The sequence below is a fragment of the Rhinoraja longicauda genome, chromosome 11, assembly GCF_053455715.1.
Source record: "Rhinoraja longicauda isolate Sanriku21f chromosome 11, sRhiLon1.1, whole genome shotgun sequence".
Taxonomy (NCBI): Eukaryota; Metazoa; Chordata; class Chondrichthyes; order Rajiformes; family Arhynchobatidae; genus Rhinoraja; species Rhinoraja longicauda.
In genome coordinates, this window is record NC_135963.1 from 41,194,937 (window position 1) to 41,210,158 (window position 15,222).

At 38.3% G+C, this 15,222-nt stretch overlaps 1 protein-coding gene across 2 annotated transcripts in view; it reads left to right on the top strand.

The window, feature by feature from the left end:
* LOC144597825 (solute carrier family 53 member 1-like) overlaps positions 1-15,222 on the top strand; it is a 188,157-nt gene that overhangs the window by 95,674 nt on the left and 77,261 nt on the right. For both annotated transcript variants that reach the window (XM_078407455.1, XM_078407456.1), the window contains exon 3: positions 8,593-8,694. In XM_078407455.1, coding sequence (XP_078263581.1) covers positions 8,593-8,694 — 102 coding nt within the window. The remainder of the gene's footprint in view (positions 1-8,592; positions 8,695-15,222) is intronic.

Genomic DNA, 15,222 nt, shown 5'->3' on the forward strand with positions numbered 1-15,222 from the left:
ATGTGGGGCAATTTGTGTAAAGCTGAATTTCCTTAAATCAGATTGTTCATAATTTGGTGAGCCCCTTTTATGTAATCTACAAATAATTTGGATGGGGAAAATACCCAGTGGCTAACTTAATCTGGTTTTGGAGGTTTTTTGAATATCATGAGCATGTTAATTGTATATATTTAAAATAAATCATTTACCCCAAGATTCTTACACCTGAACATTTGGACATACAATACCTCATAATTTTTGTGATATCTCATGAAAACTGCCAATTTTTTTTCATATTTCCCCATATCTTGAAGTCTCCTCTTAGACTTTTTCAAAGGAGGAGGCCAGTTGACCTCTTGGGTCTCTGCCAGCTGTCGATAGATCTCGTCAGAATCAAACAAAAGCTGTCTCAAGAATCCCAACACAATTTCTGAGAGAGAGCAGTGATTATATGATTGATGTATACCTACAGAACAGAATTAAAATTTTATATATATATATATATATGCATTTTGTGCAGTATAAGGCAAATTCTTACCTTCATCCTACCATATGGAGAAATCACATGGTGTATTTATTTAATATATATAATTTTTTTCTACCACATGATTCCTAAAGAAGTTGAAAGATGAGCTTATACAGCAAATAGACCCAAAATGCTGGAGCAGCATCTCAGGAGCGAAGGAATGGGTGACGTTTCGGTTTGCTTCTTCAGTTGTCCATCATGGAAGCAGCCCCTTTTATCCAGCACGTTTATGCCAACCATCAATCTCCCCAATTCTCGTTGCCTCCAACCTACATGAGGTACACTTTACCCAGCCAAGTAACCTTTTGGGGATGGCAGAAGGAATTTGGAACAAAAGGGGTGAAAAGACACACGTGATCACCAGGATCATTTTGAACGATGAGGGGGAACCTCATGGAAACGTATACAGCAGTTCAACCTACCATTTCACATACGCAAACTTTGAGGAAAGTTGAAAAGAATGGTGATGTTTCCTATTGCAGAGAGTTAATGGATGGGAGGCTGGTTTGTGTGATGGCTGCGTCCATAATTCTCTGACAATTCTTTTTGCAGTCGTGGGAGAGCAGTTGCCGTACCCAGCTATGATGCATCCCGATAAGATGCTTTTGATGGTGCATTTGCAGAAATTATAAGAGTCATTGGAGTAATGCCTAATTTCCCTAGGTTTCTCAGGAATTAGAGAATCTGGTCCGGTTTCTTGGCCTGAGCATCAATGTGTTTGAACCAGGTCAAATTACTGGTGATGTTTACACCTCTTAATTTGATCCCCTTGATCATCTGCCACATCAACAACATAGATGCAGATTGAAGCATGCAATCCATCCTACTTCCTGAAGTCCATGACCAGCTCCTCCATTTTGATGACATTAACAGACAGGTTGTTCTCTTGACAACATGCTAAGTGCATTCTGTTTCTTTGCCTGCATTCCCAGTCATTATTGTTCAGTTGGGGAACACTCAAATTGACTTCTTTAGCATGCATGCCTCTGCACACTTACTGATGTGTACCCCAGACTAGTGCAGACAGAAAAATCTCCGATTGAGATGCTCAGCGGCATTCTGCATTGAAATCCTGATAGTGTTGTGGTAACATGTAGGAATTAATTGAGTGTGTCACGTGTCTCAGTGATAACTATATTGGTAATGTATACCCTGAGGAATTGCCCTTCAGAGGCATTGAGATAGGAACATGTGTCCCTGTGAACTCTGTGGGGACAGAATCTTTTGATACAAACGTTGAATCACAAATTTGCCTTGGCCACCTAGAACATTTAAAATACATAAATCACTACTCTGTTAAGCAGTTAAATAGAGCTCTATATATCTCAAAGATAGACACAAAAAAGCTTTTTTTGTCTATCTTTGGTTTAAACTAGCATCAGCAGTTCCCTACTCTATATATTTCAATCTGTGCAAACAGGCTCCAGAGAGTCCCGCACTTACCAACTGCCATTTGTTATTTACATGTGAATGACCATTTCAGTGGCATTGCTTTAGAGTATTACCCAGCTGAATTTTCAAGCAGCATGATGTGATCAGGAAATGGTCGCAATTGTGTCCCACCTTACAATCGTCTAGTCAACAAATCAAGTTTATTGTCATATGCACAAGTACAGGTACATTGAAAAGCTTGCTTTCAGCAATGTCACAGGCAGGTAGACTCAGACAGTGCACACTGTACACATGTTGTACACGACAGTGAAAAGAGAAAGACAGCAAAAGAAAACATCAGAACAAACACAGTGAGAAGCAGGTCTGTGGTAGTACAAGAGATGGTCCATAGTGTTAGGTTGCTGAGGTAAGATTGGGGTTGAGTACAGGTCGGTTCAAGAACCTGATGTAGGAAAGTAGTCATTCTTAGACCTAGTGCTGTGGGACTTAAGGCTTGTATATCTTTGGATATTGTTTTAACTTTGGTTTTATGAAGTGCCTTCAAACAATTTGTAGGAAAGAAATTGCAGATGCTGGTTTAAATCGAAGGTAGACACAAAATGCTGGAGTAACTCAGCGGGTCAGGCAGCATCTCTGGAGAGAAGGAATGGGTGATGTTTTGGGTCGAGACTCTTCTTCAGACTGATTCATAAAACCAAGTTATTTTTCTGTCTGTTTTGAGTTATTAAAATTGCTGGGAGCTCCCATAACAATCTGAAATAGATTGGCAGTGGCTTTGTTCTCAGGAACTGTGAATGGTAAAGCAATTGAAAATAATGTGCCGTTTATATGTTTTGGCAAGAATCCTTCTTTCAGATAACTGCATCAAATTGGTTCAAATTTGATTACAAACTGAGGTATATATATATAGTGGCCATAGTGAGATATATTATCTCAGCAAGTATCTAATATACCAGATACTGTCCTGGAGTTCTGACTGCCCCAGAGATCTGTTTTTCATTCTGCTTGATATTAGCGGCATTAGCGAGCACTAGGAAATGCAACTGGTCTGCAGCCCTTAATGTAAATTCTTACGAGATCTGCTCCGGGGTTAAAATAGATTGAAAGAGTTTACCAACTTCAGATAAAAAATGCTTGCAGACTATATAATTGAAATTTACCATTTCACAGTACTGGATCTATTGTAAAAGTACCAAAGTCAGGAGGTTTGGCATGTCCCCAATACCTCTCACCAACTTCGACAGATGCGCCGTAGTAAGCATTTTATCGGGATGCATCACAGCATGATTTGGGAACAGCTCCATCCAAGACTGGAAGAAATTGCTGAGACTTATGGATGCAGTCCAAATCATCATGCCAACCAACCTCCCTTCCGTTGACTTCATGTACACTTGATGCTGCCTCGACGAGGCCACCAGCATAATATAGGATGAGTCTCACCCAGGTCACTCCCTCTTCCTCCCACTCTCCCATCAGGCAAGAGGCACAGCTATGTGAAAACGTATACCTCCAGATTTAGTTTCTTCCCAGCTGTTATCAAGCAAATTAACCATCCTATCACCAACAAGAGAGCAGTCCTGACCTACCATCTACCTCATTGGAGACCCTCGGACTATCTTTAATCGCTGGACTTTATCTTGCACTAAACATTATTCCCTTTATCCTGCAACTGCACACTGTGGACAGATTGATTGTAATCATATATATTATTTCCGCTGACTGGATAGCAGCAATATAAAAGCTTTTCACTGTACCTCTGTACACGTGGCAATAAAACTAAACTAAATGATGGCTGCAAAGCAAGACCATTCATAAAACATTATTTCAAATCTCGGTGACAATAATCTAATTATTACAATTATTATTTGACCCATTTGTTTGAATGGATAATCATATGCCTCTTCTTGATTGATTAATTAAGATTTCTTGTTGACAACTCATTACGGAGCCCATTCAACATTTGTGTTTTTGGACAGTGAATTTTAATAGGCTCTTGGGTCTTTATGTATTGGCCCAATTACATTGAGAAGAGGGTATCTTGAACATACATGATGTGTTGAATTTCTTCTGTATTCTGAATAAACAAGAGACTGCTGATGCTGGGATCCGGAGCACAAAACAAATTACCAGAAGAATTCAATGAGTCAAGCAACATCGGTGGAGGCAAAGGGATAGTCAACATTTCATATTGAGACCATCCATCAAGACTCTGTCAACTTGTGGCTCTATTTTTGCCCTACTAATTCCGATAAATATTAGCTAAGAATGTTATGAGGCCAAGACAGTTTCTGGGTCCTTGAATTTTTAACCGTAGAATATTAAACAATGACAAAGAAATGAGAATAATTATTAAGGGGATAAAAAGCAATGAGAATCAGCATTATTGCCGAGGAAAAAAAATGTAAGAGAAAGAATTTAAACTTTTGAACGCTATTTTAAAGGAACAAAACCTTCCATAGTTTCCTTTTCTTGTCTGTGTTGATTGGTGAGAGACTGTGATGTTTCTGAAATATTATCCTTGTGAATAAGAAACATATACCTTGTTAAATAATAACACTTAACTTTCTGTAGCAATTCACAGTTCATTTGTTAGCTCTTCCTGTAAACAAGTAGAGGATGAATAAACAAAATGCAGACACCTTGTATTTTATGCATGCTTGATTTATGCATTTTTAGAATAATGTGATTGTCTAATTATTACTGGTTTAATTCACGCACTACTATTTTCGGAGTAATCCACTCAAATTTATGCATGGCATGCGGTGGCTGACATAAGTTTGATTTATGCGCTTTTTGATTTACGCGTTATTTCTCAAGCGTGTAACACCCCCCCCCCCCCCTCGTACAATATGAGGTGCCTATACTGGCATGTACATGAAGCTTACCATTGTTTTGGCAACAACATTTGGGTTGATTTATTTTTGTAGCTTGCAAATCTATTTTCCACAGTTAATCGGTTTGCAGCATGTTTGCATGCAAAGGAGTTTATGTTTATGTTTGAGATTAGAATTGATTTCAAGTGAAGTTGAATTCATTGTCAAAGGCATGAGTACAGGGAGGGTATAGGTACACCAATTATCATGCTTCACAGAGACAGACAACAAACAAAAAAACATAAGTCATGCATAAGTTACACATAAATTACACTTAGAGACAGTGGGGGGAAAAAGATTGCAAAAAACAATCCATTAATGCCAAACACAATTCCGAACAAGTCTATGGTACTCCACTGTTGTGTTAGCGATGGAGGTTTGTGCAGGTTAGTTCAAGACCTGGTGGTTGTAGGGAAACAGGTGTTTCTGAAGCTGGTGGTGTGAGAATTCAGGCCTCTGAACCTCCTGCCCAATGTTAACCTCGAGAAAAGAGCACGGCCCAGATGGTAGGCCCAGCCTCCTTGATTCAGAACCTCACGTAGATCTCTCGATTGTGGGGCGTGCTATTCCTGTGATGAACCGGGCTGGGCCCACCACTCTCTGCATCCTCCTATATTCCTGGGCATTGTCATTGCTATACCATTGCCATGATCCAACCAGTCAGGATACATTAATCATTTTAATAAATGTGCAATCTTTCAAAGAGGGTTAATAAATGTCTTCTGAAGAGTGGCAAATGAATACTGATTGCAAATTTAGACCTTTCACTTGTAAATTGGCAGATGCTGACCTTGAAGATATGATTCCTATGCATTCATTTTTGTTGTAAAGTCAGCCTTGGGCATAAACATACTTGAATATTCAGAACTTGCAATGCATGTATTCTGGTTTTATTTGAACAATGTGTATCTTTTGGATGTGAATTACTTTAATTCAGGGAAAGGAAATGCAGGATGTTTTGTCAGTCAGATTTCTGTACTTATGGATTTGAAAAGAACATTTTATCTGTTAGTATTGAGTTATATTTAAACATTAAAAAGCCTTGAAGCACAGATCACCCAGAGAAGTTTACCACTGTGGATAAAGTCAAATAGAGAAGGAATGTAGTATTGTTTTTATTTAATTACTAATTTCGGAGTCTTGCAGAGATGATATTGAATTATTATATGAGGTTCAAGTTAGGAAGAACACCCTTCCATAGTCAATGCTGGTCCTTACATTTTAGTCAGGATTTCAAAATAAAAATTGAACATTAGTTTCTAAAATATAAAAATGTGAAAACATAGAACAAGATTTGGCCATTTTGTTCTTCAAATGTGCTTTACCTTTCAATGAGCTTGTGGCTGATCTGTGACCTAATTCTCTGTATCTGCTTATGCTGGATTTCCCTTAATAGCTTTGGTTAATAAAAATCCCGTTTCAGGTATAAAACAAATCTAGAGTCAATTCCCTTTGTGGGAGTGGTATTCCAAACGTTCAGCTTCTTTTGTCTGCAAGATTCCAAATTTAAATCTTGAAAGATGTGGCTCTTATTTTTCAATAGTTTCCCTAAATCCAATACTCCAAAACCAATAGATATAGTTTCTCACTATCCACCACATCACTTCTCCTGAACATCTGCAGAGTGCATGGCCCAGGCGGTAGGGATCCTCAATGATAGATGCCACCTTCTTGATGCAGCACCTCGTGTACTGCTTATTATGGTGTGGTGGGCTGAGCTGTACCCATGATGGACGGGGCCCAGTCCACCACTCTGTCATCCTCTTATATTCCTGGGCATTGTAATTGCCATAAGAAAAAAGAAAAGCAATTGTTATTTATTGAAAATCCAAAAAAATTGCAAATGCTCAATTTACAATGAAACAGAAAATGTGGTAAATACTCAGTAGGTCAAGGAAGAGAAGCATCTGCAGAGAGAAACAGAATTAAAGCTTTAGGTTAAAGATACCTTTCATCAGACAATTCACCCTCCTTTCTCTAAAATTCTATGAAGCCAAGTTAAAATGTCCTTTCCTTTTGCATCAGACCAGGAATGTATCATCTGAGACTCTGAGTTACTCCAGCATTTTGTGTCTTTCCTATCTGTTGTTTCTTGTAATTGTCGAATCAAATTAAGAGATCATTAGCAGGCTTTTGATATTGCTGGCAGTTGTTGAGAGGCTTTTGGACATTCTGATGTAGGTCATGGCATCTATTGGAGTCAACTGAGTACAAATAAAGCCCCAATGCTGGGCGATGTTGGCCGAAGAGAGAACTGTCCATTGTTTGCTTACCTTACCACTCTTGTCAGGATAAGAAAGTTTTAAATAGCGGCACATGGTCAGACACTTGCTGTAGTTCATTTTGTAGGTGGTACACACTGCAACCGAATTTCACCAGTAATGGAGGGAATTAATATTTAGGTTGGTGGATAGTGCACCAATCAAGTAGGCTGCTTTGGCCTTTGAGTGTCTAGACTGCCATTGGAGATTGGAAGTAGCCTGACAAGTGTGACAATTTATGAAAGCAAAATCCCATTAATTTGTAAAAAGAAATTTACGTGTTTACATTTGCTCATTCTGATTGGATTAATATATTCTAATCAGTAGTTAGCTGGCTTGGATTAACATATAAATGACTTTGTTCCATTACATTAGCAGTTGCATTGACACTCTTTATTTGTGCATATTAACATTTTCCAGTTAATTGCTTTAAATGGAGGTCTGTAGAAGGGTCTTGACCGAAAGCGTCACCCATTCCTACTCTACAGAGATGCTGCCTGTCCCACTGAGATACTCCAGCATTTTGTGCCTATCTTAGAGGATATAAATTAAAATTTTACGTATTGGCTGGACCAGTTAATTGCCTTGCCTTTTAAGAAGTTTCAGCATAAAAATAGGCAATAGAAAAGTTGTAGACAGTGTAATCGAATAGCACACACACTACAGCATCAATAAATATCAGTTTACGTTATTTACTGGGGGTTTAAAATCATCGCCAACTCCAATGAAGGAAAAATGGAGTAGGAGAGTGAAAAAATCTAGGGATGGAAGTGAGCAAATCATGAGCAGCAGCTAACAATGTTCTGGATCCCTGAATAAATGGGAGCACTTTTGTTTCTATGGCCTTAAAAGGGACATTAAAATACTGGAGAAAGTGTACAAAATTTTATACGCTTTTCCAGACGATTGCAGTTACCTGGAAAGAGTTAATAGTTTGAAGCTTTTTACTTTAGAAAAGAAAATTGGAGGTGATCTGCTTGAAGTCTACAAAATACTAAATGGGTTGGATGTGGCTAAAATACTTGTATGAGAACCTAAAGTCAACAGTAAATGTAGGGGCAAAACTCCCAATGGGAAAATGAGCAATTTCTTCATGTAATTATGGTTAGACCACAAAGCTTAGATTCACAACAAATGCCTGAGGCATATAACTTAGTCACTAACCTAAATAATACTTTACTTATTTGATAAAAAATAAAACAGTTTCTCCCAGCTATGCCATTTCCAAATATTCATTGTTTCCCACTGGAAGATGAGAAGAATTTTGTTTAGTTTATTGTCACGTGTACCGAGGTACAGAGAAAAGCTATAATAATGAAATAAGAGAATAATGAATAAGAGAAACACGATAATAATGATAGCTGATTCAGATATCAAAGGGCTATATCATTACAGTTCCATGCCACACATTTTCATCTGTAAAGAAAATGCAATGTCACCCAATTTACATAACAATAAAATTTTGCTTTTGCTGAATCTAGGAAATTATCATAAAAGCCTGAATTTGAAATATGTGTAAATAAACCTGGATTATCAGTAATATTCTTCTCTTTGTTTCCAGTTACAGATGAAGATACTGTTAAGAGATATTACGCCAGATTTGAAGAGAAATTCTTCCAGTGTTGCGAAAAGGAACTTGCCAAAATCAATACATTCTATTCAGGTAATGTTAAATGCTAAAGAAAAGTCAGTAATGTGTTGTTCACGTTTGTATCTTTTCAATAATTAGGAACAATTACAAATTACTTAACTGTAAGAAAATACTTTTCGTTATGTTATCTCACTAAAACGGCACAATGGTGGCAGCGGTAGAGTTGCTGCCACACGGCGCCAGAGACCCAGGTTCAATCCTGACTACAGAGTTTGTACGTTCTCCCTGTGACCGCGTGTGTTTTCTCCCAGTGTTCCGGTTTCCTCCCACATTCCAAAGATGTACAGGTTTGTAGGTTAATTGGCTTTGGTAAGTTGCAAAATTGTTCCTTTTATGTAGGGCACTGCCAGTATACTGGGTGATCGCTGGTTGGTGCAGACTCAGTGGGCCACAGAGCCTGTTTCCACATTGTACCTGTAAAGTCTATAAAGTCTAAAACATACTATTTTATGCCTCTCTTTATCTACCTTGTTGATGCATTTTTGATATTAGAATCATGACAAATCATGGAGTATGAGCTAGCATAGTTAAGTAAAGATCATCCAGCCTGCATCAAGAAAGTATGGTGCATATGTATCATTATATTTTCTATTTCGCCTAAAGCTATTTGATCTTTTGGGAGAAGTATGAAAATAATTTTCCTTGGCCAAATTTAAGAGGAATATTCAGGAAATAACTGACTCCAAGATTATTCAGGTTGTGAGTGGGTTTCTTTACAAAGTAATCTCTGCCCCAGTCTAAACCAGGCCCATTTCTTCTATAACAAACAGTAGTGAATCTGTAGAAAAAGCTTCCAGTTCATGCAAATTCCATGGAATTCTAAACATAGACCTGGCATGATACATGTTAAATTATGGGTGTTTTTAGAACTCCCTAACCTGTCATTCTGTGCCTTGCCAAAATCTTCATGTTTTCACCTTTCACATTCTGATAATCTTCAACCTGAAACATCAACTCTTTCTACATAAGCTGCCTGACTAGCTAAATATTTTCAGGATTTTCTGTTTTTATTTCAGAGACTATGTCCTCAACATCCACATTTAGATCACTAATATAGATAGTAAAGACTTTGGATATAGGCTGCCTCTTACTGTTTGCTTTCTTCTGCCATTGTAACATCTATCACTCCAAAGTCATTGTCCCAAACTATAAACTCTTAAATTTCACTCAAGCGTTTTCTTAATGTTCTGCACAAACACTATGTCAATGGGCATAATAAATGGAAGAAAAAAAGCAGCTTCAATAAATATACGTTTGAGTATTTATTTAATACATATTGATTAATAAGAATCTTTGAAAAGTAGATTGTTTCTTGGTCAAAACTTGGTATGGTGGAAGCGGCACTGAAAAGAGAAATACATTAGTAAAACTAGAAGAGTAGTGCTCCATCTGCTGGTAAACTGATTCCACTTTGATATATTAAACTGATCTCAGCTGAAGGCAGTAGCAATGTGTTAAAATCAGCGTAACTATTTTGACTTTAATTCCCTTCCCTACTCGCTTTTCAGCTTAAGGGGCCTATTAACAGTGACAAAGATAGATGATGTATATGTGGTACTAGACTGTCTGTACGATTGAGGAATAGAGGACCTGTGACGCTCCCATTGGGATACGGAGTTTGTAAGATGATAGAGGCTGGACATTCCAAGGAATCTAATTTTAAATGAGGTACAGACTCGCCGGAAATTTAGTAATTCAACATCTAATTCCATCCCAGAATTTTGAAGAAAGTCTTTTGAAGTATCTGTATAAGGTGAATTGTCAATCTACATGCTCCTGTCAGGGAAAACTATTATAGAAGGTAGAGTAAGAGTTCTGGGTGCTGCTCTGTACATATCTCTTTTTTTACTCAAATGTTGCTTGAGTCACGTTTTGATGAGATAGCTAGGGAAAATAGTATCAGATTGTGACAAATGTCATTACATTTTTCAAAACGATAAATGTTTCTGAGGATAGTGCAGTTGATGTTGTCTACATGGAGATCTTTGACAAAGGACCACATGGGATTCTCATCCAAAAGGATGAAAGCCCATGGAATCCAGGAAAGTTTGGCAGATTGGATCCAAAAATAGGTGAGATGATAAGACGCAGAGATTGATGGTGAAAGGCTATTTTTGGAATTGGAAGACTGTGACCAGTGGTACACTATAGGTATCAGTGCTAGGACCTTTGCTGCTTATTATATAAGTTAATGATCTGGATTCAAATGTATGAAAATAATTAGTAGGATTGGTGATACCGGTGATAATGAGGAAGATAATCTTCAGTTCTGGAATGAGTATAATGAGTTGGTGAAACAGGTGGAGTTTAGTCCTCAAGAGTATTTGATGGTGTTTTTTAGTAAGACTAAAAAGGCTAGAATATACAGAAAGAACCGTGGAAAGTACTGAGGAGTAGGTGGACCTTGATGGTAATGTTTTTAGGATCCCTGGATGTAGGTAAGGTGGTTAAGATAGCATCCTATATATAATCATATACTTGCCTTTATTAGGCAGGAGGGAGAATATAAGAGCAAAGCGATTATGGTGCAATCATAAAAAACATTAATTAGATCACAGAGACTATAAACTGGGTCTGTTACCTTTAGAGCACTGGAGACTGATTGAAATATGCAAAATTATGAGGAGCATTAATAGAGTACATACTGTGAACCTTTTCCTCTCAGCAGTGTTGTCAGTAAGAAGAAGGGTCTCGACCCGAAACGTCACCCATTCCTTCTCTCCCGAGATGCTGCCTGACCTGCTGAGTTACTCCAGCATTTTGTGAATAAATTGTCAGTAACCTTTACAGGTTTAAGGTAAAAAATAGGAGATTGGGAGGGATTTAAGGGAGAATCTTTTCACCCAAAAGGTGATTGAAATCTGGAACACATTGTCTGGGAGATGGTGTATCCCTGAACTCTCAGAATGTTCAAGAAGTATTTAGAGTAGCATATGAAATGTCATGGCACTGAAATACGGATGCGGGCCAAGAACTGGCAGGCCTCCTTCCCACCCCCAGAGTCAAGGTGGAAGATGTCAGCTACTCTGGGAGAGGAGGAGGAGGCGGGAATGAAGGGGAGGCGGACAAAGCGACAGCCAACAGGAAGAAGCAGTAAATCGTGAGAGTAGAGGGTGCCCCACGATGGCTGACCGCGTCCTGTTCGTGGTGGTGGCCTGAGGAAAGCGCTGTCGGCCAGGGGCTACAATGTGAGCTGCAACAACAGCAGCGTCAACCTTGTGGAAGATGCCAGTGACTCGGCCGGCACTTGCTCTCCACCGTCTCCATTGCTCTCACTCGCCTTCCCAGTGTCACACTAACAATGGCCGAAACTAGAAGAGCAGCGAGCCCAGGGGATGCTTTTATATCTATGAAGTGTGTGGGAAGTCTTTGCCATTCTCCTGTTGCAATAAGCAGGTTAATCAGAAAATGGTACCTCCTATTGTGAATTGTCTATGTAAGTGCGAGTTTATCTAGCTCACCTATTATGTAAATCAGGTGGGCCTGAAAATTGTAACTTAAGAATATGATGCCGTGAAATTGGATGCTTTTCAAATTAACTCATCGCTGCTTCAGATTGTGTGCTGTTCAAGTAGAGTCAAGTTGAATTTATTGTCATATGCACGGATGGTAATATGTGGGTACGATGGAAAACTTGCTTGTAGCAGAATCACAGGCACATAGACTCATACAACGCACAACATACATTATGCATAAATTACACATACTTTCTACAAGACAGTGAAAAGGAAAAGATTGCAAAAAACAAAACATTTTTGCAAAAATACGCAATTAAAAATCAAGTCCATAAGAGTGCAAGAGATGATCTGTTGTGTTCCATTGTTGAGGTAGCAATAGGGTTGTACTGCTCGGTTCAAGAACCTGATAGTTGTAGGAACCTGATAGTTGTCTTACATTTAATCCTATTAATTTCCTCCTTAGAAAGCGAATATGTCTGCTTATGTTCTCATCAAGTATATTCTGTGTCCCCAGTGGTTTGATGGCTCTTGCAGTGGCTGTTCTTCCTGAATGGTTCCAGTTAACAAGTGTTAAACTGCTAGAGAACTAAGTTTCCAGAATTAGTACTCCACTGCTATTTGGTAACATAAAATATGTGAGCTATATATCAGTGTTCAAGAGTTCTCTGTGCCAAGAGCTTTCTTCGTACCATCAAGTGCTGTACATTACTGAATTTACGCTGAATTTCCTTTTACCTAACAGATATTTTAAGGACCAAGATGTGTCATCTGTTACTTGGAAGTATTGTTTACGTTTTATATCATAAACTAAGGCCAGACAGAACCTGATATAATTCATGTTCCATACTTCAACTGGGTTTCCTCTCATTGACCTTTGAAACTTTTCCATTTGTTTTGGTTGAAGGAGAGATTTTGGCCAGGACACAGAAACCACCCCCTTTCCTTTCTTTAATTATTTTTTACATTCACATGAAAGAGCAACAATATTTCACCTTGAAAGCTGGAGTTTCTATTCTTCCAGTGTCAGAAAATAAAATCCCTACGGAGTGAAAATCAGTGCTGGAATGTACTCTTGATCCCCTTTCCTTTCTACCCAAAGGATTATGGAATCAGTTTTGTATTTGGCAGCAGATGCAGAGGAAATATCTTGGATTATAAGAAACACTGTTCAGGGACTCTGCAACAAAGGAATAAAACTGTTTTACTACTGGGATCTTTTATAAATGTAAATATCAGTTTAGTTATTAACTTTCACAACATTAAAGTAACTGTGGTTGGGCATGATAAGCTCAAATCTACTGGAGCAATCTTTACGAAGCTGGAAAATACAAATCAAAGAGCAAATTTTCTCTTGATGTAAATTTTCAAACACTTCATAAGTGTTCCTTGGCTTATCAATTTGCATTGCTAAATTGAGTTTTCATTTTTTCCAAAAATGGTGACTTTATTTTAAAGCCAGGCAATTTATTAAACATTTATGAACATATTAGAAAGAAGCCTTATGAAAGCCATCCTGGCATATCTTTGACACCATCTCCTTCAAAATCAGCTCAACTGAGAAATATAATAGTGACCCCTCTGCACCATTTTGCATTATTAACTGTCTATAGCGTGATGTTGGCTTCTAAATGAACAACACTTTTCAGTAACTGGCTGCTTAATTCAAAGAGATGCAGATTAAAGAGGCTGTTTCTTGTCTGAATTTAAACTTCTAGTCCTACTGTCATTACACCATCACTGTAAGAATATAATTGACTACTACTTTGATGTAAACTGCCTCTCAATTTCCAGGTATTTTCTCTTCAGTATCTTTAAATATGTTGTTGCCTCGCAACTCTGTGCCAGTTTTTGCTATAATTCTTTATTTAAATTTCTCTGGCTACCCTTCTCGCAACAGCAGCACAAAAACAGCCCTATTCAAATTCACAAAATTATTTTGATTTGACACTCTATGGTACGTTCTCCCTCATTGTCACCTTTGCAACTTAAAGTTTAAGCAGAAGCAAGGAACAACACATATTGCTTCTTATGTGTTGATCTTACTACCAACCTCCTCTATGTTTATCTCTGTGGAACAGCCTTTGGTTTCACTTTTGCTATATCAATCACAGGCAGATCATCTCCTGAAATGGTTTCTATTCCAACCATAAATCATTGCCTCTTCATTGTCTTTCCTTATTCTCTTCCTTTCCCCCTTTTTGTATACTGGCCTTTGACACAGCCATTAGATAATAGGTCAGCTGTCATATGTGTTAATGCTGTCCATCACCACTTCTTCACATCTATTCTTCTGTGCTCCCAGGTGACTTGAAAAATCGTCCGGATGTACATTGAAGAGATCAAAAGTGCAGGTTCCATCACAAGATCCATAATTATCAAATCAATTGCATCCTATTTACATAGCTCACCTAGACCATTTGTAATCTTAGCATATTGAGGTAAATTGTATACAGAATAATATATACAAAAATATTAAGATCTAAATACAAAATGAATAATTAGTATCATAGTCATAAAGCACGGAAACAGGCCATTTTTAACCTAACTTGACTCTGTCAACCAAGTGCCCATCTAAGCTACTCCTATTTCCTGCCTTTGACCAACACCCTCTAAAACAGGGGCCTCCAAACTTTCAGCATGAAGGCCACATTATATATTTGACACATTTTTGCAGGCCGTAGGAAAAAATAAAGAAATGTCAGTTTTATAAATTTAATGAACTCAAAAAAGAACTTGAGTACAACAAATGGAAGAAATTCAAATCATCTGGAGTACATGGCAGCTTCCAGCATACACTAGTAACACATGCAACACATACGTTCTTACCTTGAAAAAAATGCCAAAATGGTCAATGTTTGTGCTGTAAAAAAATGGGGAAGAAGCTGGAGGTTCAAGCGAAGGAAGAGGAACCGGGAGAAGGGCTACAAAGCAAGAAGCAGCTGGGAAGACATCTGGCCAGCCGGTGGGAGAAGGGGAAACGCGGCCGGGAAGGGAGGCAGGAGAGCAAAGCCGAGAAGGAGAGGGCCGCCGACTGGGGGGAGAAGAAGAAGAAGAAGAGGAGGTGGAGGAGGAAAGGACAGGG